We start from the raw sequence: 24,123 nt of genomic DNA on the forward strand, positions 1-24,123 counted from the left end.
TAGACATCATCAAGAAAATGAAAATAAATCCCACACAATGGAAGGAAATTTTGCAAGCCATATATGTGATAAGGGACTTGTATCTAAAATACATAAAAGAACACGTACAGCTCACTAATAAAAAGACAACCTGATTACAAAATGGACAAAGGATTTGAATAGACATTTCTCCAAAGGAGACTTAGGAATGGTCGAAATGCACATGAAAAGATAATCATCAATATTTGCCACTAAGGCAATGCAAATCAAAACCATACTACAATGAGATACCACTTCACACACACTAGGATGGCTATAATCAAAGACACAATCAAAAGTGTTGGCAAGGACATAAAAGATTAGAAGCCCCATAATTGTGAGAACGTAAAATGGTGCCGCCACTTTGGAAAACAGTCTGGCAACTCTTCAAAAGATTAAACATTATGACCTAGCAATTCCACTCCTAGTGGAAAACAACCCAGATGTCCATCAACTGATGAACAGATAAGTAATTGTGATATAGTCATACCATGGACTATCACTCAGCCACACTGCTACAAGCTACAACACAGCTACGACACTGAAAACTTTGTGCTAAATGAAAGAAGTCGGACTCGAAAGGCCACATATTGTATGATGCCATTTATATAAAATGTCCAAAATGGGCAAATCCAGCGATCAAAAGTAAGTTAGTAGTTGTCAGAAACTTAGGGGGTGGAGGGTGGGAGGAGGGTGAGGAATGACTATTAATGAGTACAGAGTTCCTTTCTGGGGTGATAAAATAAAAATGTCCTAGAATTAGATACTGGTGATGGTTGCACAACTTTGCAAATATGTAGGAAAAAAATCAAGTCTCTTGATTTCAAGCTGTTTCCTGGCTTTACTTTGGACCATGTCAGTCTTTGATAAAAGTCCTAAATAGACATTAATGTCACTAAAAGTCAAGCAATTCATCTATTTGAAAAATAAGAATTCCAAAGATTCTCTCAAATTCAAGTACATGAGTTAATGTTAAGAAGTGAAATAAATTATCTTGACCTTTGCCTTATTGATCAAAAAAAAGGTCTGACAAAAAAGCAAAGTGACAATTTCTAGAACACCTAAAGGCTAGTCTTCATTTAAAATAGCAAGAGAATTAATGTACAATTAGAAAACATTTGTTGTGATAAACGTTTACTAATATCTATTATGTATATCAGATACTATGAAAAGGTCAAAGACCCAATCCTTGTCAATAAAAAATTCAAAATTGAGTGGGATAGATCAAAATACAGATAGTACATCATTCAGAGGCATTAACAGTGGTATGCTCAAAGAACCAGGTGAAAATAGGGAGAAAGAAGAAAAGGTGAAAAGGGGAGAAATATGAAAGTTACCGCCTTTCAGAGTAATGCGACATTTGAGCTGGGCATTAAAGGATGAGTAAGTTGGAAAGTAAGACTATTTTAGATACAATGAAAATTATGGGCAAAAATGTGAGGATACAAAACTGCACCATAAATGCAAGAAAAATAGTGCAGTGTAGCTTGAATACAAAGTTTAGGGCATGAAGCTGGGGGCTGGAGTTGAAAATGTGGCAACAGAGGCAGGTTTGTGTTCTTCCGTGTGTACCAGGCAGCAACCCGGAGAATGGAGTAAAGGCAAGCAGAGAGTAGGGGAAGGAGACCAGCTGGAGGTAACAAAGCAATCCAGTTATTTATCATTAAAATAATTTTATTTTTTTTAAATCCCATTTCTTCTAATTACTGTGTTTTGATACAAAACTCTGGATCTTAAAACATCAATGGTAATGTAAGGAATCAGATGAATTAGCTACGCAGATCAGGACAGTACTTTCTTATTATTAAAAACCCACAGTGAAGCAGAGGCTCCTGGCACACCTCATATCCAGGTACAAGCTGGGGACAACACAGAAGCCCTAATGTTCCAGCATCGAAGCAACTGGTTGAACACATTTCACCAATTATCTCTTAATATACACAAAAAAGACAACATGGATATTCTAGAATTAGAAAATCCAATGACTGGAATAAAACTCACCAGATGTGCTTCACAACAGATAGGATATTCAAAAAGCCAGAGATCTTGAAGACAGTTCAGTAAAATTATCCAATTTGAGGAACAAAAACAACAAGGAAAAATGAATAAAGAAAACCACAATGCCCTGTAAAACAATGTCAAAGAGTCTATCATATTTTAATTGGACACTAAAAGGGAAGAAGAGAAAATGGAAATAAGAGATAATTTTTAAAAAGGAAATAATGATCAGAAGTATCCCAAATTTCGATGAAAATCTCTTCTTACTGATCCTGTAAGAAGTGCCAAGCAGAAAATACAGAAAGATAACTACACCAAGGCACATTATCGTCAAACTGCTTAAATCTAAAGACAAAATTCTTAAAAGTCGCCAAAGAGGGAGTGGGGTCGGGGGAAGGCACTACATACAGGGGAATAAAAATAAGAACCACATGTGACTTTTCACCAGAAATAATGGAGGCCAAGAGAAACATCATCTTCAAATTTCTGACAGGTGGGGAAAATCCTGCAAATTCAAGATTCCACATCCGGAAAACGTATTCTGAGGATGAAATAAAGATCTTTCTAGATAAACAAAAAGCCTACAGAATTTGTTACCTACAGACCTACATTACAAGAAATGCCAAAGAATACTGTTAGGCTAAAGGGGAAAGATACCAGATTGAAACCTGGACTTACAGAAAAGAACACCAGAAAAGGTAAATAGTTGGGAAATATTTTCAACATAAGTTCCTTAAAACACCATCTAAGACAAATAAAACAAATCCTAATGTGGGATTTATGATGTTAAGTAGAAATACAAGATATGACAATAGCACAAAGAAAGGGATGGGTAGATAAATGGAAATATACTGTCGTAAGGTATGTATGAAATGGATGGGAAGAGGTAAGTAGTAAGCGGTATGAAGTGTGAGGTGTGAAGTGAAAGGTGATATATTACTTCTAAACAGACTTTGAGAAGTTAATGGTACATATGTATTGTTAAGCTCTAGAATGACTACTAAAACATTAATATAAGGAGCACAGCTAATAAGTCACTAGATGAAATAAAAACACTATATATTATTTGATTAACCCCAAAGATTGCAGAAATGAAGCAACACAGGAACAAAAGAAAAATAACAATCATACCAACAATCATATTAAATATAGACTAAGAACTAAATTAGATTGCAAATATTGTTAGACTGAATTTAAAAAACAAGAGCCAATGGCAACATGCTGTTTATAAGAGACAGACTTTAAATACAAAGACATTTTTAGAAGAAAAGCAAAATACTAGGAAAAACTAAATCATGAAGTTGCATAAGAAAGCTCTGGAGGCTGTATTAATATCAGACAAAGTAACTTTCAAGACAGAGTACTTTAAGAAATTAAGAACATTTCATAAAGATAAAGTAGTATTTCAACAGGAAGATTAAACACACTAATATCAATCTGAAATGGATCACTGACCTAAATGTAAAATAGAACTATAAAAACCTATAAGAAGAGGGCTGGAGCTCTGTGCTCCTAACTCCGAAGGCTGCAGGTTCAACTCCCACATGGGCCAGTGGGCTCTCAACCACAAGGTTGCCAATTCAACTCCTTGAGACCCACAAGGGATGGTGGGCAGCGCCCCCTGCGACTAAGATTGAACACAGCACCTTGAGCTGAGTTGCCGCTGAGCTCCTGGATGGCTCAGTTGGTTGGAGCGCGTCCTCTCAACCACAAGGTTGCCGGTTCGACTCCCACAGGGGATGGTGGGGTGCACCCCCTGCAACTAGCAAAGGCAACTGGACCTGGAGCTGAGCTGCGCCCTCCACAACTAGACTGAAAGGACAACAACTTGAAGCTGAACGGTACCCTCCACAACTAAGATTGAAAGGACAACTTGACTTGGAAAAAAAGTCCTGGAAGTATAGTTCCCCAATAAAGTCCTGTTCCCCTTCCCCAATTAAAATTTTGAAACAAACAAACAAACAAAAAACCTACAAGAAGAAAACAGAGGAGAAAATCTTTATGACTTTGGTTGATTTCCCAGACAGGACACTAAAGTCACAAATCACTAAAAATTGATAAATTAGACTTCATCAAAATCCAAAATGTCTGTTCTGTTTAAGATACTATTAAGAAAACAAAAATGCAAACTACAGTCTGAAAAAACATTTATACAATACAAATTCAAGAAAAGACAAATCCAGAATATATAAAAAACTCTTACAATTCAGTAATAACGACAATCAAATTTTTGTAAGAAAAAGGCAAAAGACTTTAAAAGAACCTTCAGGAGAAAAGATATACAAATGACCGACCAATAAGCACATGAAAAAATGCTCAACATCAATGGTCATCAGGAAAATTCAAAATAAAATCATGAGCTACCACTTCACACCCACTAAAGTTGCTAAAATGAAAAATATAGGGAATAACAACCGTTGACCAGGATGTGGTGCAACTGGAACTCTCATGCATTGCTACTGGGAATGAAAATACACAACTATTTTGGAAAAAGGTTCAGCAGTTTCTCATAATCTTCCACCTACCCCTGAAAAAGCAATTAGTCTATTATTCAAGAGAAATGAAAGTGTATGTCCATAGAAAACTTGTACAAGAATTTCCTAGTAGCTTGTTCATAATAGCCCCAAACTGAAAACAACTGAAATGTCCACTAACAGATAAATAGATAAAAAAGATTGTGGTATAGTCATACAATGGAATACTACTCAGCAATAATAAGAAAAAACAATTGACATATGTATTGCAATAGTCACAGACACTACGCTGAGTGAGAGAAGTCATACATAGAGTACACACCGAATGATTCCACTTCTGTGAAGTTCCATTACGTGAGGTTTATTATGTGAACTAATCTACTAGTAAAGTCTACTATGGACTTAAAGACCACTAAAACCGAGGCCTGATTATAGGCTTGTTTTAAGGATTGAGATAATCCATATAAAATAGCTCCCTAATCTGTAACGCAATGAACAAATGTAGACATTATTATTAATTCATATCAACAATTCTGGCTCAGCAAGTTAATGGTCTCCTGAGCAAGAAGACTGCAATGTCTTCGTCTGCAAAATCCTAAAGAAAAATCACAAGCTAGAACTGTACATCTTCCTTAAATAGAAGTGGTTAAATAATACAGATAATTCAAAACTTTCAGGAAAATTAAGGTAATCAAGATATACAAAATGCGTCAGAAATAAAGATGTGTCAAAGACCAACAGTGGCCTTAAATGCCTTTATTTTCATCAGTACAAAATATTTATCACTTCAAATAAAGTACATTTTAATTATTTCAATAATTTGATAGAAATTTTACAACACAAAATATACTGCTTTAGCACACACTAGTGTGTCTTTTAACAGCCCTCAAATTAAAAATAGCCTAGAAAAATGCCATTATCTGATTAAATATAAATAAACCCAAGAAGCTAATATTATCGTCACACTCCTGGGGGAAGCAGTCCCAGTTATAAACAGCCTACCATTCCAAACGGCTACATCTGTAAATTTTATGATTTATGTCTTAAGGAACCCTATTGCCACGTATATGTGCTCACTGGTAAAGTGAACCATAGACTACTCTCTGATCTTTCTTAGCTCTCCAGGCACACTATTTCAGAAGTTCCAGATATAGTACTGGAGCCTTTTGTCCCTGACTTCTTTGGTTTCATACCGTATCCTGCTTTTTTTTCACTCTTCAGTTTAAATTTGGCAATCCTGTTTAAAAGGACTGTTTTACCCTTGAACACCTTAGGACGCTGCTCCTGGTTATTTGCCCATGGCTCCAAGACACAGCATCTGCGTGCACCACAGACACAGTAAACAAACATTACTTCTCAGTTTCAGTCTTGGTTTATACCTGTTGCCTAAGCATAAGTAAGAATAATACCATCTTTCATTCTCAGAAGTTTCTAGTTGGGACAAAAAGTTAAATACTCAGACCTACTCAGACCTACTCTACTCAGACCACAAAAATAGGCTGTGAACAAATACATAGCCTGGCTGGCTAGGTGGCTGAATGTACGAACAAAAACCATTCCAATGCCAGCTCAGGTCCCTGAAACATTGTTGAATAAATGCAGGTTTTTGTTACTTTGCCCAGGAAAGACTGTTAAAAAATGTATTCTTAATCAATGGATTAAAAATATGTAATCAGTATATTAATTGTATACTAAAAGGTTCCTCTAAATGTTAAAAATACTATGTTCTAATAAGTGATTAATAGTTGGCCATATCTTGTTTTTAAATCATCAGTGCCTTCACTGAATCCTTTCAGACATTATTTTTTTAAGTTAGAGATAAGGTTTGACTAGATCACAATTGATTTCCAGGAGACAGACAGCTCACCTACATTTAATAACTCACAAAGCAGTTAAGTATGGCTATTATTAGTTTAGGTTAAGTCAACAGTGCTAATTCAACACTGTGACACTATATGTCAAACTAATTATTGAGTCTAAGTTTAAAAGAAAAGAACTTGATGGTCAAATGAACTTATGACTGGCAACAACCCACAGTCTTCAAATGGTGATTAAACTGTGGTAAATTCATATAATGGAATCTATGAAATAAAATGGGAAAAACTGCTGATATAACAACATGGCTGGAATTCAAATGCATTATGCTAAGCGAAAGAAGCCCAACTCAAAAGGCCACATACCGTATGAGTCCCATTTATATGAATTTATAGAAAAGGCAAAATTATATGGACAGAAAACAGATCAGTACTAATTGCCAGGGCTGGAGGTAGGGAAAGGGGCTGACTACCGAGGAGCCTTACTGTTCTGTATCTTGATCACGGTGATGGTTACATTGTGCACATTTGTCAAAACCACTAGAGTTATACACCAAACTGTGAATTTTACCATACATACTTGAAAAACAATTAATTTGTGGATAAAATATTATTTTTTAAAAGTAGTTAAGATGTGGAAAAGAAAATAAGAGGCCAACCACCATAGCAAAATGTTATCTCCCACCCTTAGGAAAAGAACAGAGAAAACTACATGTCCAAACAAAAGGCAGCTCAAACTAAACTGCCTCAACTACTATAGTGTATGTTGCCAGGGCTCAAGGCCAGCACTTCTTTCTGTTTCTGCAGTGTTCTCTCTGAATCAGACCCTCATCTCTTATCTAACTCAATCTTTCACACCCTCTCTGAATACCTGTACTTACTCTGGGCTTTCTAATCTTGGTCTGTCTAACGGAATGTTCCCCATGAACATGCACTCATTAGCAGGTACTCGTATTTCTTCACTCTTGACCATGTGAAGTCATGTTAGTACTTATATTAATTCCCTTAGTTCCCTTTTCTTTCTCTACTTTGTTCTGACTGGTCCCTCAGTTAAACTTGATCATGTCCTCTTCTCAGTCTTCAACTGGGATTCTTATCCACCATGAGTTAAAAACCACAAAGGTTAATAATTTCAACTACCCTTGAAGTGCTTCAGAAGTAGCAAACTTTAAAGCCTCCCTTGGGAAGCCTACCAGTGTTTTTTCACCCCAATAAACATGGTGTCCTTATTTCTGTCCCACTAAACTCTTGTTTATCTTTAAATTCTACTTCCTGTTTGGATCTATAAAAAAACACAGATAAGAGATCAACTTCTTCCTCACAAAAATCATGCATTTAAGACTAGTATTAAAATTACACTCTTATCTTCTTTCTTCAGGGTACACACCTATGATTCCTGTAACACTTTATCACTTAATGTTGTATCTTATGTTCTCTCAAACTTGTCTAGTTTCTCTACATCTTTTTACAAATACAGATCAAAACCGGATACCAAAAAGTAATAGACAATTTACAAATAAATAAAACACGATACTAACATGGTCAAAAAAATACCCTTTAGAAAAAAGAGATCAGTCAACTGTTATGATCCCTTATACTATGAGAGAGGACAGGGGGGGAAAAAAAATCACCATCTCAGAACTTCCAAAAGTTAATTCACTAGCAGTGACTTTGTTGTTTCCTCACAAACCAGGAGACCCTAATCTTCACATCCACTGAGCCTTTACAAACTTTGCCTCCCCAGGCAAGAAAAAGCTACCCCCCAAATACACCCACTATGAATTCACTGTAGTTACCTCTCCCAGAACAGGTAGGTGGATTTCATGGGGTCTTAAGCTTCTTAGCTATCATCTCAGTTCTGTTAGAGTCCATTGCTACTAATTAATGATGCTATTGTTGAAACTATTTCCTATCATCTTTTATTTCTTTTAAAGTCAAAGTATTATTTTTCTGAGTTGGAGAAGAAGGAATATATTGGTTGAGAAAAGATTAAGTGGAAAGCAAAGAAAGAGAATTCTATATTTTTAAACTAAATCTAACTGATAGGATTTGTTTTTCCATAATGAAGCAGAAGTGTTTACCTTCAAGACAATTAAAAGGCATGTGTGAACTAAATAAGACTTTTACAAAAAACAAAAACAAAACAACAAAAAAATACCACAGACCGAAATATGAAAATAAATGAGGAGAGGCGAAAAAAGGCAAGAATGAAAAAATGGAGGTAAGGCTGCAGGATGCAGAAACAGGGTTGTAATCAAGGAAAAAGAAAATAGAAATCTGTCCCAAAAAAAGCAGCGGAGTTATGGATGCAAAATATAACTTTGTTTGTGTTCCTTTTTAAAGAAAACAATAATGTGGCTGTTTGAAATTAGTTTCAGGGAACAGAGGAAAATCGATTGCACACCATCAGTGCACATGGGAGGGTATCAAATATTAAGGGCTTTTATGACAACGGCTTCTGGAAAATGAAGGTTTGAGTCAGGAATGAACAACCATATAAAAACATCTGTAATTCAACAATACTCTTCCAGCTTAGGCTGACCTTCATACCTCTCTGGTAATATCCTGAACAGGAAGCTATACCATAAAAATATAGGAAAGAAGATGCTACAATGAGCTGCTTCTACCTCTCCCTCTTGGACCCATCTGTGTCATGGCGGCAGCTAGCAAAATCCTAAGGGGTTAAAAATCCACCCATACCCAAAGACCAAAAACTACTCCCACCCCACCTTGGCTCAATGGTTTTCTCCCACTGTGGTGAGGGTGGTTTTGGAAAAGCTCCTCAAATGCCAGGAAACACTGTAATACAAAAAGAAAAAACAATTCATAAGTCCCAAAATTTAACTAACATCTTGGCCTCCCTCCCAAGGAAGATTGGTATAGTGGAAAAAGCACCAGTCTAGGAACCAAGAAACCCAGTGTACTTGTATTCTGCTTGTTCAGCATTCATTCTAAGACATTAGCTATACTCCAGGTGAGCTGGGAGGAGGACACCAAACAGTCTTTCTGCTAAGGGTTATTAAACTAGCAGAATATAAGCCAGAAGCTGCTGATGGCTATCTCTGCCACAAATTAGGCTGAAAATGTATCATCAGAGAAGCTAAGGGATCTAGAGAGACATTTCTGGTGACAAAATTTAAGAACCAGGCTCCAGTTCCTACTGCAAATATCTTTTCCCTTAAATTGGTCTGTAATGGGTTTCTGTGACTTGCAAGTAAGTCTGGCCAATACATTTGGGTTCTAATTCCACATTGAACCTGGGCTATCATTGCTCGTTGATTGGCTTTACTTTCCTCTTCTATAAAAAGGGCTAGATCTGAGGTTTTCAAAACTTTTTTAAAAACAAAATCTTATTTTGATAGCAAAAATTATTACTTTATTCATATAAATGTATTTTATAAGATCATATTTACAACATGTACTTCTGACCAAAATCAGTAGGGATAATGGGTATTAAATCTCACCCTGAGGCTGAAAATAAAAATGTTTCTATTAGTATAAACATACTTTATAAAATCAAATGTATGATATTTACTATTATGGCCAAAATTAATAAGAACAGTAATATTTTTTGGTAAGAACAAAAGTTGAAAATTGGAGACTAATGGTAAAAATTGGAAGCTTTTATTAACCTCTCGGGATTCAATTTATTTCTGTATTTTGTTTCAGTTGTACATTAGTAAGACAATCCTGATTCAAAAAGAATAGCTGCAAAGAGTAACATATGTTTTCCATATATGCCTTATCCCGTGATGCTATTTAATTAAAGGTGGAGAAAAGCTTTAAGTTCTGCACACACAAAAAGCTGACAACACAAGTTTTTTTAAAACAGGTCTCCAATAGGTTAAAATTTAATACATAATACAGCTAAGCATTCATGGGGGCGGGGGTGTTTTTTTAATGATTTAAACCGCATTAAAAATTAAATCTGAACCAAATGTTTACAGGATCCAATCAGTGCCTTCATAGAACTCTAATAAAACAGATAATCACTTAACCTCTGAAGAACATTTTCAGTCAGATTCATTTATACTCATTGCCCACAGGAAACTGTAATGAAGCAAACATGAACAGCTACAATTCCTTTTTTAAAGGGAAGAAAAATTTCACCAATTCTTAGTCACAACCTTGGAGAGTTATGAGCATAGGCAAATAATAAATTGGATCAAATGAGAAGACTATTATAATAATTTATTCAGTCTTATTAAGAACTAACTTGATGGGGCAGACCATAGAAGGTACTATAAAAAACATTATTTAACAGTGCGGTTTTACAATAGAAATGAATATCTATCTCTAACCTCAAGAAGTTTACCATCTTGGACAAAATATATTCATTCATTCAACAAGAGTGTCTCCTCAGTGCTACCAGCCACTGTGCAAGCAACTGGGGCTAAAAAGTGAAAAAGTGAACAATATACACATGAGCCCTACCCTCATAATTTAGACTTTAACCTAAGGGCAGTAGATAGCCAATGAAGATTTTAAACAAAGAGTACATATGATTAGGTTAACATTTTTGAAAGGTCACTGGCTACCATGTAAAAGTTACTATAAATTAGAGGTAATAAGTCCAAGGATGGAGGGACCAGTTAGGAGGTACTACAATGATGACAAAGTAACAGGAACTTGAAAGAGGGAACAACAAACTCATCTGAAGGAAGGGGGGGTGGGGAAATGATCAGAGAAGTAATGTTGCAGCTCAATCTTAAAAGACAAGGAGAAGGCCAGACACGCAGAAGAAGGGACTCTGTACATTAAGAGAAGACCATATATGAAAGGCATGTAGTTCTTCACAGTGTGTGATGAATGAGGTGAAGCACAGCTAGAAAGGCAGATCAAGAAAAACAAAGTAAAGGATATTTTATTAAAAAATCATCTCCAGAACACTGGGGAGTAATTTTAAGCAGGGTGGTAACATGACCAGGCTCACACTTTAGAAGAATTTTTTCCAGAGACAGCCTAAAGAAGACAACAAGAAGTCTAACCATCCAAACAAGAATGTACGCTTGCCAACAGATACACTGGCTCAAAATCCTAATTTAATAATTTATCGTGACAATCAAATATGGTCCAAACAAGTACTCTGAGCTTAGAAACCAAGCAACCAGTACCAAGTTCAGGGCGCACTACAGTTGACATGGCTATTGAAACAAAAAAAACAAAAAAAACAAAAAAAAGGGAAGTATCTATAGATAAAATACTAAAAATGTAATGGTGGCCAGGAGATAAAAAGAATGGAGAGGAAAAACAGCAACTAGAAAACAGGAAAATAACAGAAAAATAATTTTATTTCAGGGTAAGACTTCCTTCCACTTGTCAATTACATACAAAGCCACCTCTTATGTGTAGTAATTAATAAACTGTGGTTCCTGACAAACAGTTCAAAATACAAATTTAATTTAATACACACACTTAATAACCAAATAAAAACTAGATTAGAAATAGCCAACTATAACAGAGGATCAGCTCATACTAGCAAGCGTCCCTGGGCTTAAAAGGAAAGCTCTCCCAGCCTAGCTGGTCCTTTAAGCATATGAATTAAAATGGGGGTGGGATGGGGAGAGGTGGGGTGGAGTGGGGTAAAGGAGGACTTGTTATTTCACAAATGTTCCTGATCAATGAACTTGAATGCTCTCATTCCAATTCTTTTGCTTTATATAACAGATGTGGCTTAGATACAAATATAACAACAGATATAATGAGGAACCCAATTATTTTAAGAAAATAAATCCTACCTTTCCAGGGTCATCCTTGGATCGAGGCACTTTAAGGAAACACTTGTTCAGTGACAGATTATGTCGTATAGAATTCTGAAATTAAAAAAGAAAAGCCATACAGTCAATGGAATCCAAAAATAAAACCCACCTTTAAAAACAGAATCAGAAATCTAAGTATCTCTATGCACTGGAATACAATTACAAATGGAATGAGCTTCAAATTTAAACCTTTCCGATTTTCAAATTATGAATGCCAAAGGGAAGCAGTTATTGGAAAAGAATTTCTAGTGGATATTACCAAACTCCAAATCATGGAATATATGTCCCATTTTAAAAGTTTATTAAGATCTTTTAATGATGCAGGAAGATGTCTATGATTAATGTTAAATATTAAATGCCAAATATAAAATTATATACATATTATGACTTTAACTGTGATTCATTCATTCATTCATTCTTGGAAATAAGCCAGAATGCAAAATGCTAAGAGCTATTAATGAAATTATAGGTGATGATTATTTTCCTCTTTTTACTTTTCTGCAACGTTCAAATGATCTAGAAAACACATGTATTAAACCTTTTTAATGAGTGAAAAAATTAAAACAAAAAAATGCCACTGCTCCGTTACAAGAGCACATAAACGCCAATTAGGGCCTTGTTGCAACCTGTGAGAACGAAACGGCATGAAAAGACACTGGCTACAGGGGGCTAGCAAGAACATCAAGGTTCCCCAATTTAGCAAGAAAGAATAACCAACTTAGGTGGCAGGAAAATGCACTCGGAGGCCGGGAGAATCTTTGAAACAGAAAATCTTTCATGAATAAGTAGGACTCTGCCCCTCCTCCACCACTCTCCATCCTGCAGGCAGTTATAGCCTCACAAGCCAAATGTGACGTTACTCTTTCACTTAAAACCTTTCAATGACTTCCCACTGCACTAAGGATAAAATCCAACATCCTTAACACAGCCTCCAGACTCTTCATGATCTGACACTACCTGACTGTCTCTACTCATCCCCTCCAGTGCTCTCTCACCTCTAGGCTTTCCATTCGTTGCTCCCTCTGCAAAGATTACTGCCCTCAGCATTACCCCAGCCCTTCATCTCAGTCTACAACTTTCAATTTTTTTCTTAGTTTGAACACCAGTTCTTTAGCGAAGTCCTTTCTGACTTTCACATATTATTAGGTTAGGCCTCCGTATAATAAACTTTCTGATTGCCCTGGATTTCTCATCACACTTGCAATGATTTGTTTGATGGTCTTCCTCCTCTATATTGTACTCTATACCAAAATGCAAGTAGGTTCCATGAGGACAGGGACCTTGTCTATGAACTCAGAACCTAGAATATAATGTTTTTCATATGGTAAATCACAAAAGTTTTAAAAATAATACCAAAAGCATATTTAGAAGGTAAAAACACCCAGAGAGATAGATACAAGAGTCAAGACATGTACGTGAATGTCCATAGTTGTGCTGTCGTGGCTGCCTCAATATCCTGAATCATTCTGACTTTGGGGAAGAGCCATAAGTCACACGGTGCCAGATCCGGTGAATAAAGTGGATGAGGACACATCGGAATGTTTTTAATTGACAGAAGTTGCCGTACCAGAAGCCATGTGTGACACGGAACGTTGTCATGATGGAGGATGATTTACTGCATTTTAAAACACTCCTCAACTGTAGCTCACACCCGACGGACTGCTCTGAACAAGCTGAAACTTGTCATACACTGTTGCTAAGGTTCAGTGCGCCACTTCCCATATTGAAGATCCCTGCCTTTCCGTTGGATGGCACTTGGCAGCAGCATTCACCGTATTTCTTTTCTTTTTTTTTTTTTAACTTTTATTTAAGTGTGTATTTCCAGGACGCATCAGCTCCAGGTCACATAGTTGTTTCAATCTAGTTGCGGAGGGTGCAGCTCACAGTGGCCCACGTGGGCATCAAACTAGCAACCTTGTTGTTAATAGCACTACGATCTAACCAACTGAGCTAACTGGCCACCCCTCACCATATTTCTTGATGTTGAAAGGCTCCGTGTCACACATCGCTTCTGGTACAGCAACTTCTGTCAAATAAAATCATGATGGTGTGTCCTCATTCACTTTATTCACGAATCTGGCACCGTGCGACTTTTGGCTCTTCCCCAAAGTCAAAATGATTCAGGACACCGAGGCTGCCACAACAGCACAACTAAAGGCACTCATGAAAGAGGACTTTCAGAACTGCTTCAGAAAGTGGCAAGAACTATGGGTAAGTGTGTTCGAAGAAAGGGGGAGTGTTTTGAGGGGGATCAATAGAAATGTGTCGTTTATTGTAATACATTTTTTTAAACATTCACTGTGTTTTTTACCACACCTCGTGTGTGTGTATGTGTGTGTGTGTGTATATATATATATATATATATACACACACACACACATATATGTGTGTGTGTGTGTATACACTCACACACACAAACACAATGAAGAAAAAGATATTTCTTCAGATCTCACAACTTGGGCAGAGTCTACCTCTAACAACCCAAAGAAATGAAGTTGGAAGAGCAGAGGCAGAAATAATTAGGATAGTCCAGGTTAACCCGGAGAAAGATGGCTCAAGTTCAATAACTGATCAAGGCATATTGCTTGGCTTTGAAAATGTGAGCCCCATATGTGGCCTATTTGTACTAGAATCACTTGAGATGAATTTAATACAGATTCCTAGGCTCCATCCATGATTATTAGTTCAAAATCTCTGGAGTTGTGACTCAGGAATCTAAATTTTAAAAGCATGCTAAGTGATATTTACTTTAAACTTGAGTTTAAACAGGCACCTCCAATTCAAATCAATGACCACACTCCCACCTGTTATTTCTCTTCTTGTACTGTTAGAGCCCTGATTTCCCAAAACAACAACACATGTACTCATTTATTCTACCCTACTGTGCACATAAAATAGTTTCGGAATCGCTCCCAACTTCCAAACTTCTTTTCTTGGGGTTACTGGAGGTAAAGACTGACTCTAGCAAAATATCACTACCAAAGACAAACCTACTAAGTAAAGTTCATGATCTCTTTGCAATTCTACTCAATCTTGTATGTATCCCATGAAGGTACAGTCAGAATGCTGTTTCCAAAGTGTCTCGATTATTTTTTCTGTGTGATTACACTGCCCATTTGATATGATGTAAAGCTTATTTGTTTCTGCTTTTATTCAGTTTAAAGGTTTCCTTTTTCATACACACACACACACACTCACACACACACATTTATTTATTCTGGGTGTGGTTTTTTTTAATGTGTAAAACCCTTATATGGTTCAAAACTACATAAGTATATTCAAAATCTTATACCCTTCTATGTCCCCTCTATCTCGGTTCCATCCATCCCCTATCGGTAAACATGTGTATTACATTTCTAAGTTTATTATTCATAGGTTTCTTTTTACAACAGCAAGTGAATACATAATAAATGTTTATTCTTTCCCCACATAAAAAGTAGCATAATACACCCCAATATACACATACCACTCTTTTGTATTTTTTTATTACCCTATACTATACTCCAGTAACATAATTGGTTAATCTTCTTTAGTAAGGTGAATAGTGCAAAAATTTTAATTCCTTTTCTTATAGTTCAGATTACAAAATCATTCAATTATGGAAAATTCAAAAAGTGTTTTTTAAACTCTTATGGAATATTTAAAAAGTTATTTTTAATATGTAATCTCCCTTCAATGCCCTGGCATGAAACAGTTTTACCTAAATATTAAAATTCTGTTTGAATCCTTTTGAGTGACCATGGCAACATTTTCTCCTCTGGGTGACTTTAGTTGGCTCTGCATTTCTGGAAAAGTGGTTGACGATGGCTTTAGGGTCTTTCTTCCCCCGTCCTTCAACCAATACAAAGGAACTTCATAACTTCTAGATGACCTCCCATTTTCCCCTAACCCATCTCCCTCCATACCTAAAGAAGATACAGTGAGCAGCAGATTGTCTGAGTGTGTAAATAAATCTAAGAACAGTGAATGGGAAGTAAAACCTGAGAAGAGAGGACCTGAACAAAGGTGGGGAAAAATCAGTTTCTATTTGTCTCCACTTGAAATGCTCAAAATATTTCTACGTTTACAAAAATAAAATGAAAATAGAACTTGATGTGGCAAGTTCTAGGCACCTAAAATTGAATGGAAGAAACTTTTTAAAAACAATAATTATGAAGCAGCAATCCCTGGAAATATTATGGTTTGCCTAAAGCAATAGAATGGACCAGATAATGTCTCTGGTGTATCTTTAGTTCTAAAAGCAACATCATCCTTCTCCACCTATTCCCATTTCTCCCCTTTCACCACTCTTTCTTCATTATATCTAAACTGTACATCTTCCAGTTGAAACTGTATAACTGCTTCTAATCCAGTTTCAGACATGTCTTGGGCTGGCCAGCACAGCAAAAAATTCAGCAGATTGGATTTGGCACTCTCAGGAGGACTTACACTTCAGCAGAAGCTGAGATCAGACAGATAAATGAGAGACTTAACTGAACTTTACGTACTATTTCTTACCAAACTTGGACCAAGCCATTCAGCTTGGCATTCATACGAGTATGTTCAAGGGATCTCTATGTCCTGGCTCTCTCCCAAGTCTTCTGCCCTCTACTAAGAGAGCCCCTATACTACTAAGAGGTTCTCTACTAAGAACCCCTCCAGCCAACTGTTTCCTAGGAGTGATTCAAATGACCTGCCCAAATCTTACTCTTCTTCCAAATACAGCTAAATTCCACTTCAATCGTTTTCTGATGCTTCTCCCTTCCTTGTACTCTCACAGCACTTAGGCTTTGTGCCACTCATTTTAAAACCTCATCACACTTCCCGTAAATTCTTCTAAACTCTCACAGCAATTATTAACTATACCCTTCATTTAATACTTTTTACTAGGTCATATACATACTGGGTATTTTTATGGCTTACACACAGTAGGTGTGCCCAATTAATCAACTCTTCATAGCACAGCATTCTGTATTTCTCTATTACAGAGATTTTTACACAGCATCATAATTATTTTTTTATACATATCCCCCTCATCCAATAAAGATTATGAGCTTCCTTAGGGGCACTGTGCTAGGTTTGTTAGTACTGCCAAAGCCTAACATACTGCTCACAAGCGTATACAGTAAATAAATCCTTTTCAAATTAATAAATGGAAGACTAAATAAGCTGAAAAGAGGAGGATATAATCTAGACCAGAGATTGCAAATTAGTAGTCCACAGGCTGAACCCAACAAACAGCATTTAAGAAAACTGGAATTAGTTGACGACATTTTAAAATTGGGAAATTGAGCAAAAAAATCCAGATTTCTGACTTTCCGGGGGGGGGGGGGGGGGGAGGTCTGCCATATGCCCTAAAAGGCAACAGGTGACTAGAGCACAACTGCTCTACAGACATTAGGCACACACTCTTTACATTAGACATGCACTCTTTAGTTGTACGTTTTTTGCTTTACTCACTTATGTCACCTGTCTGGCACGTCTGCCCCTACAATGATATACACCCAGGAATCCCTGATGGGCTTTCTAAGCCATTTATTCAAATTTTGAGCATTTCTACTCCCTAACCACGTTTTTCCAGTGCTAAACAGGTTTATCAAAATCTCCTAGACTTCCCTCCTCCCAAATCTTGACAAAAGGAGTCTACTGAACATTAGTGCCCAGTTGTAAAGCCAGAAAACACAGCTTAGATGGATCACTACTACCTGCTTAAAATGATGTTTCTTGATGCATGGGTCAAATTTTATTACATATTTCCTCCACTGAAATATTCTGTTAGAATGGATTCTTATTCAGAGTACACTGTTAACAATCATTTCTCACACTGAGCCAGCCAGTTGAGAGTTTATCTTGGCAAATTAAATTCAATAAATATTTATGCAGTGTTTTAAAAATTACAGGCCCTCTGTAATGGTTAAGATGTGAGCTTTGACATAAGGAATCGAGTCAATAATACCATAATAACTACATATATGGTGTCAGATGTGTATTAGACTTATCGGGGTGATCAGTTATATATAAATGTCTAGATATAAATTATATAAATATCTAATCACTATGTTGTACACCTGAAACTAATATAATATTGTATGTCAACTGTAACTGAAAAATAACAAACAAATAGACAATGAGCTTTAAAATCTCCAAATCTACCAAATCTCATAGCAAATCTTGGCTCTTCCATTCTCCAGCTGAGAAACTCTGGAAAGCTACTTCTCTAATCTTTAAAATTTGCAAACTAACAGTACTTGCTTCAAAAGGCTGTTGTGTGGTTTAAGCAGACAATGATACAAGGCACTTTAGTATATAGTGCCTGGCACACAGAATAAAAGCAGCTATCATCTGAGTATGAATACAGAAAGAAAAACTAATGAAACAAGATCTCTGAACAAAATCTTTAAGTTCTACAACAGTGTTATTAATGAAGCATATGGAAATACAAAATAGATTAATTCTATAGGGAAAAGATAGGTAACATATGAGCTGAAAGAATAAACAGAATAATGCCAACTGGAAAAAGGACAGAAGAGAGAAAGTCCAAGGACAATCAAGCGAAAAACAAAAGCAAGAAAGAAATTGAAGTGTTTATTTCCAGGGACAGCTACTAGGGTGAAATAGACAGAAGAAAGAATACATCAAGAGGGAACTAGCAAAAACTAAAGCTAGGAAAGAAGTCTGGGGCCAGGATTCAGGCTTTCATTTACACATTTACTGAGGCTTACTAAATGAGGCACTACACCAGGGCATGGAACAGAGAAAGAGATATAAAAATCCCTTCCCTAAGACAGTTTATTTTCTGGCATAGTGCACCATACATCATTGGTGTACAATGAATCAGTAAATGTCTTTAGTAAATCTAGTCAAAAAAGGTAAAGGCACTGAGATAGGAAGGCTTAAGACAAACAAGACTAACTACCACGTGATGGCAGACCCACAGCTCTAGAAACCCCTTCTCCCACGTGCATGCACACACACCCCACATAGTACACACCTGGCTAATTCCCATGTAAGAATGTAAACATAAAATGTGCAGATACAAAAGAAAAGTATGTTGAATTGTCTGTTGAATAACATAAATTAGGTAGGTAACTAATTTGATGGTACATCAATAAGCCTAGATAAGGAACTAGGGATTCTTAAGGAACTAGTTCATTCTAGGGCTGCAGCAGGGAAGGTACAAGACGAGCCTGGAACATTTTCTGATGTCAGAAAGTTAAAAAGTGCTAAACCAACAAAAGAATGGGGTCATGTCAAAAGGGCACAGGAACCAACCTAGCTCTCAATGGCCAGGGCTGTAATAATTTGAGTGACAATGACAGCACAAAGAATAAAATAAATATCCATGAATGCATACTATTACGACTAAATGATTGAACAAATAAATAAAAGGGAAAGGGGCAAGTCTTCTTTACAGAAGAATCCCAGTTAATAAATACATAAGAAACGAAGAAAAAGAGAAAACCACCACTGGAAAACAAAAATTGCTGTAGTTATGATCCATCAATGAATGTTAAAATTAACGAGCAAAAGTTCAAGAAGAAACAGGATACTTGAATGCCCTCAAAGTATCTCCCCAAAATATTTTATAATTTACAAAGTGAGAAGCTAATTTTATAGTGGAGAAACCTGGCACATATCACCTTAGCCAAAGAACCAAGGCTAACATGACTAGTAGTAAGACATACAGACATCAAGTACACCAAACAGACAAGGCACATCACCTCTGCATTACCCTTCCCAAAATACATTACCTCACTCTAACCATGAGAAAACATGAGACATTTCCAACCTGAGGATCATTCTATAAAATACCTGACAAGGACTCTTCAAAAGTGCCACGGTCATAAAAGAAAAGACTGAGGAACTGTTATAAACTGAAGGGGACTAAGGAGACATAACTAAGGATTGGATCCCGGAACATAAAAGCACATTAGTAGAAAAACTGAACAAAATCAGAACAAAGTCTGTAATTTACTTAGTAGTTAACTGTACTGTGTAGTCAAAAGTATTGTATCAACATTAGTTTCTTGGTTTTGATAATTGTACTATGGTTATATGTTAACATACAGGAAGTAGATGAAGGACATATGGAAACCCTTTGTAATATTTATGTAACTCTTCTATAAACCTAAAATTCTTTCAACATAAAAACTTTAAAAATCTTGGATGATGAAAACAGTACCAGTTGCAATACTTAAACATTGCTTTTTTTTATCTTAGACTCATTGTCAACTTACCTGTTTTCCAGTGAATGCTACATTATTTCTGCTCATACTTTATACTATGTCAGTCCTATAACATATAAAGCTCTAATAAGCTAATATTCTACCAAAAATAAAGTTATCCACCTAATTAAAAACACTTAATTTCCTTTGACACCCTGAAAATGACTAGCAATCAGAATTTCATCTTTAATCATATAAGCCTCCACAGAGTTTTATCTTCAATAGAAGCCAATAGTTATTGCTCACAGCATAAAAATAATTTAAATAAAATCCTTACCTTCCAACCACTGCCAGCCTCTCTATAATATGGGAAGTTATCACAAATCCACTGGTAAATCTCACTTAGCGTCATTTTCTTCTTGGGTGAGCTATTAATTGCAAATGTAATGAGGCTGGCGTAACTGTACGGAGGTTTCCCATCTTTGTGCTGTTGGACTTCTTCCTGGTCCAGGGTTGTATTTGGGTCAAGGAGTGCATTCTTCTTGGAAATTCCTGTTCCATGTGCATTTTGTGTAGCATCAGATTTCTGGATGGCTGCTCTCATGGTGAGCTGTGGTAACCAGTCCATAGATGTTAGGCTGCTCTCCAGTTCAGATGTCATCCTGAAGGTAAATAGACTCCTTAGTCAGTATCAAGGAAAGAACCCCTGCTTCTCAAAACATCCAATATTCACAAATCTAGGAGTTCCAAAGTGAGGGAAAGCCTGAGTTAAATCTGGAGGAAAAAGATTGAGTATGTTAATGACCAAACCAAATATTTAAGAAATCAACATTTCCAATCTTTTTTCTTCATTTATTTCCTCTCCAAAACAACAAATTTGGTTTTAAAATGTTTAAGATACAGAATGACACATACACACAAAGTGGTTCTGATGTCACTCACTAACACCTCAGGGCCTTTAGAAACTTAAGGCTGTACACCTGGCATTTCTTTCACACAATTTTAGGGGAGTCATACAAACAAAAGAACACCAATAGTAAAGTGAAGGCAAGAGATCAGAGAAGTAACTGAGAAATAGGCACAGGAATTGCATGGAGGGAAGAAGGTAGAGTTGAGCAGGTGGGAGGTAGAAGAGCAAAGCAAGGTAGACAATGTCAAGGAAACAAACCAGCTGGGGAGTTGACCGAAAAAAGGAACACAAACTCAGGAACACTGATGGAGTGAAAAGGAGGACAGGCAGAACCAGGCAGTTCGCCGAGGTTGCCAGTTCGATTCCCACATGGGCCAGTGAGCTTCGCCCTCTACAACTAAGATTGTGAACAACGGCTCTCCCTGGAGCTGGGCTGCCGTGAGCTGCCGTGTGCTGCCATGAGCGGCTGGTGGCCAGCGTGAGTGGCCAGCAGCTGATGAGAGCTGCGGTGAGTGGCCGACCGGCAACCGACTGCCACAGCCGGGGGGGAGCGCAAGGCTCATAACACCAGCATGGGCCAGGGAGCTGTGTCCTACACAACTAGACTGAGAAACAACAGCTTGAACCAGAGTGGGGGGCGGGAGGGTGGAAGGGGGGGAAAAGAAAACTAAAGATCTGGGTGCATTGGATATGAGAGATTAAATCACATAACGGACAGCAAGAAAAGAAGCATTAAAAGCTTGTGGACAGGCTTAACGCTTTAAACAAACATCAGTGATCTGGGTTCTGTAATAAATTTCACTCCAAGGCAATTCTGATGATACCACCCAAAGAAAGAAAAAAGGAAAAATCTGCGAGGTTAACACACATTCTGGAGAAGGGAGAACCTGCTCTAAGAATTAAAGATAAAAATACAGAAACAAAGCCTGAGACTTCACACTGGAATCAATGACTTTCAATAGAAGGTACAAACCTTTCTATCCTGGGATCAAAGAAGCAGGAATAGTGATCCTGACTATAGAAAAGAATGAATGAAGACTTCTAAGTGATATCAAAATAAAGGAAAAAGAGAAATCAAAGTAAGCAACTTAAAGTACCTAAATCAAAAGAAAAGAATTTGTGGCTAAGAAAATCCCATCTATGTCCCTTATCCCAAATGGCTGCAGGCAAAAAGCAACCTGGGGGCATGTGTCTGGGAGGCAATACAGAATAAAGAACACAGGCTCTTGATTCAGGCAGACCAGAATTCAAACACTGATTCTACCAGCTATTAGCTATGGGAACATGAAAATGTTAATTAATGTCTCTAAACCCCAGCTTTCTCATCTGTAAAATGAAACAGTAATAGTACCTACAGTTAAAACATTACTTTGAGAATTAAATGTGATAACATGCACAAAGAAATATTCAATAAGTGGTAGTTAATAATATTACTCTGAGTATCTTGGGAGGGTTCTAATGCACTATAAAGTAAACCAGATTAAGCACTAGCAATTATAAATCAAGAGACAACCATGAGGATTCTATCTGTGCTGCGAGTAGAGTCCCATTGTGTCTTGTTTTTCAAATATTTTGATCCAGTTTTACCTTTCTCATTTTCTCAAATTACCTCCTCCATCTCTATTACATGAATTTCTCTGGAACCTGAACTTTAAGTTCATCTATGCAGAGCCTTCAGAGATTGGGGGGGGGGGGGGGGATCAAAACCAAAATATCACCAGCCTGCTCTATCTCAGCCAGAAATGCTTGATCTCAGCATGAAATAAGTTAAAAGGACTTATGGGACAAGGAGACAAGATAATTCAGAGATCACAGAATGTCAAGAGAGTGAGTAAAGTACCCTAAGATTAGAGACCGACCAATGCCTTCGATCTAAAGATGAAAAACTAAGGTCTACTGAAGTTAAAGACTTACCCAAATTCCCACAAGAGTTAACAGAACTAAAACTAGGGCCCAGACCTGATACCCAATCCAGCAGTTTTTCTACCATACCCCATCTGTAAAACGAGCACAATATAGTACCTACTCCACTAATATAAAGTTCTCAGAACAGTGACTGGCAAATAGTATTCAGTAAATGGTAGCTACTGGTGGCAGTGGTGATAATAGTTGCTGCTATTATTAGTTACATTTCATTGTCTAAACATTTATTATACCATGCTGTCATCCTATTTGCCTCAATTAAGTCTCCACTGAGTAACTTTATTTTGTTCAAATTCCCAAAGCAGTCAGTCACATTCATTTTCAAAGTGAATATAAAGCATGTTCCAAATTGGAATACAACTGATATTGCAGATGCCACCTATGGAGAACCATCTTTAACTTGTTTCCTGTACCAGTGTCACAAATTGAGACTTTACGAGTCTCAGCAATGTAATACAATAAGTAGGTACTTAATAGGTGTTAGAACACTTAACAAGAATTTATAATTACATGTACAGGGCGATGCTTGAATAAGATTTCACACACACACACACACATAAAATTCCTGTCCTCCAGGGACCTACAGTCCAATTATGATGGTCAAACACAAGAAAGAGCTGAAAGAGTACAAGCTGAGCTCTCTGTGTCATAATGGTTCAAAAGAGGGAGAGACCAGCATGGACTACAGCCCTAAGAGATAGAGAAAGAAAAAGAGGTAGAGACGAAAGGAGTTCAGCTAAAACTTGAAGAAAGTGAAGATCTTAAACAGGCTGGAAAGACGGCCCCTAGTCATCGAAGACATCTTAAGAATTATTCCATTGTTTTGCTTATGTTTTCATCAGTTGGGCTACAGCAGATTTGAAACGCACAATAAAATCTCTCTCGAATTAAACTCTGAAAAAATGGGGCTTCTGTTTTATTTGCAATTTATCAAATTTTATATATTCTTGGTAGTGAGGTAAAAAATGCCTCCATTGCTGGTGCTTAGGCTGGCTGCTGCAGCAGTTCTCCATTAAGCATCGAGAACACAAAAAATGATCATTAGATTTGGCCAGATCATCAGTAACTTGAGAAAGAAACCTC

General features: G+C 36.9%; 1 protein-coding gene across 5 annotated transcripts in view; it reads right to left on the bottom strand.

Moving 5' to 3' along the window:
* The window catches only part of FOXJ3 (forkhead box J3), a 121,277-nt gene that overhangs the window by 49,476 nt on the left and 47,678 nt on the right, over nucleotides 1-24,123 (bottom strand). For 4 of the 5 annotated variants that reach the window (XM_074334522.1, XM_019737168.2, XM_019737166.2 and 1 more), the window contains exons 3-4: nucleotides 20,545-20,869; nucleotides 12,043-12,117 (exon numbers count right to left, since the gene is read on the bottom strand). In XM_074334522.1, the coding sequence (XP_074190623.1) occupies nucleotides 12,043-12,117; nucleotides 20,545-20,869 (400 nt within the window). Of the gene's footprint in view, nucleotides 1-12,042; nucleotides 12,118-20,544; nucleotides 20,982-24,123 lie in introns of all 5 variants that reach the window. The other variant, XM_074334523.1, reaches the window with a different exon arrangement.

This window comes from Rhinolophus sinicus, linkage group LG06 (assembly GCF_036562045.2).
Source record: "Rhinolophus sinicus isolate RSC01 linkage group LG06, ASM3656204v1, whole genome shotgun sequence".
Classification (NCBI taxonomy): domain Eukaryota; kingdom Metazoa; phylum Chordata; class Mammalia; order Chiroptera; family Rhinolophidae; genus Rhinolophus; species Rhinolophus sinicus.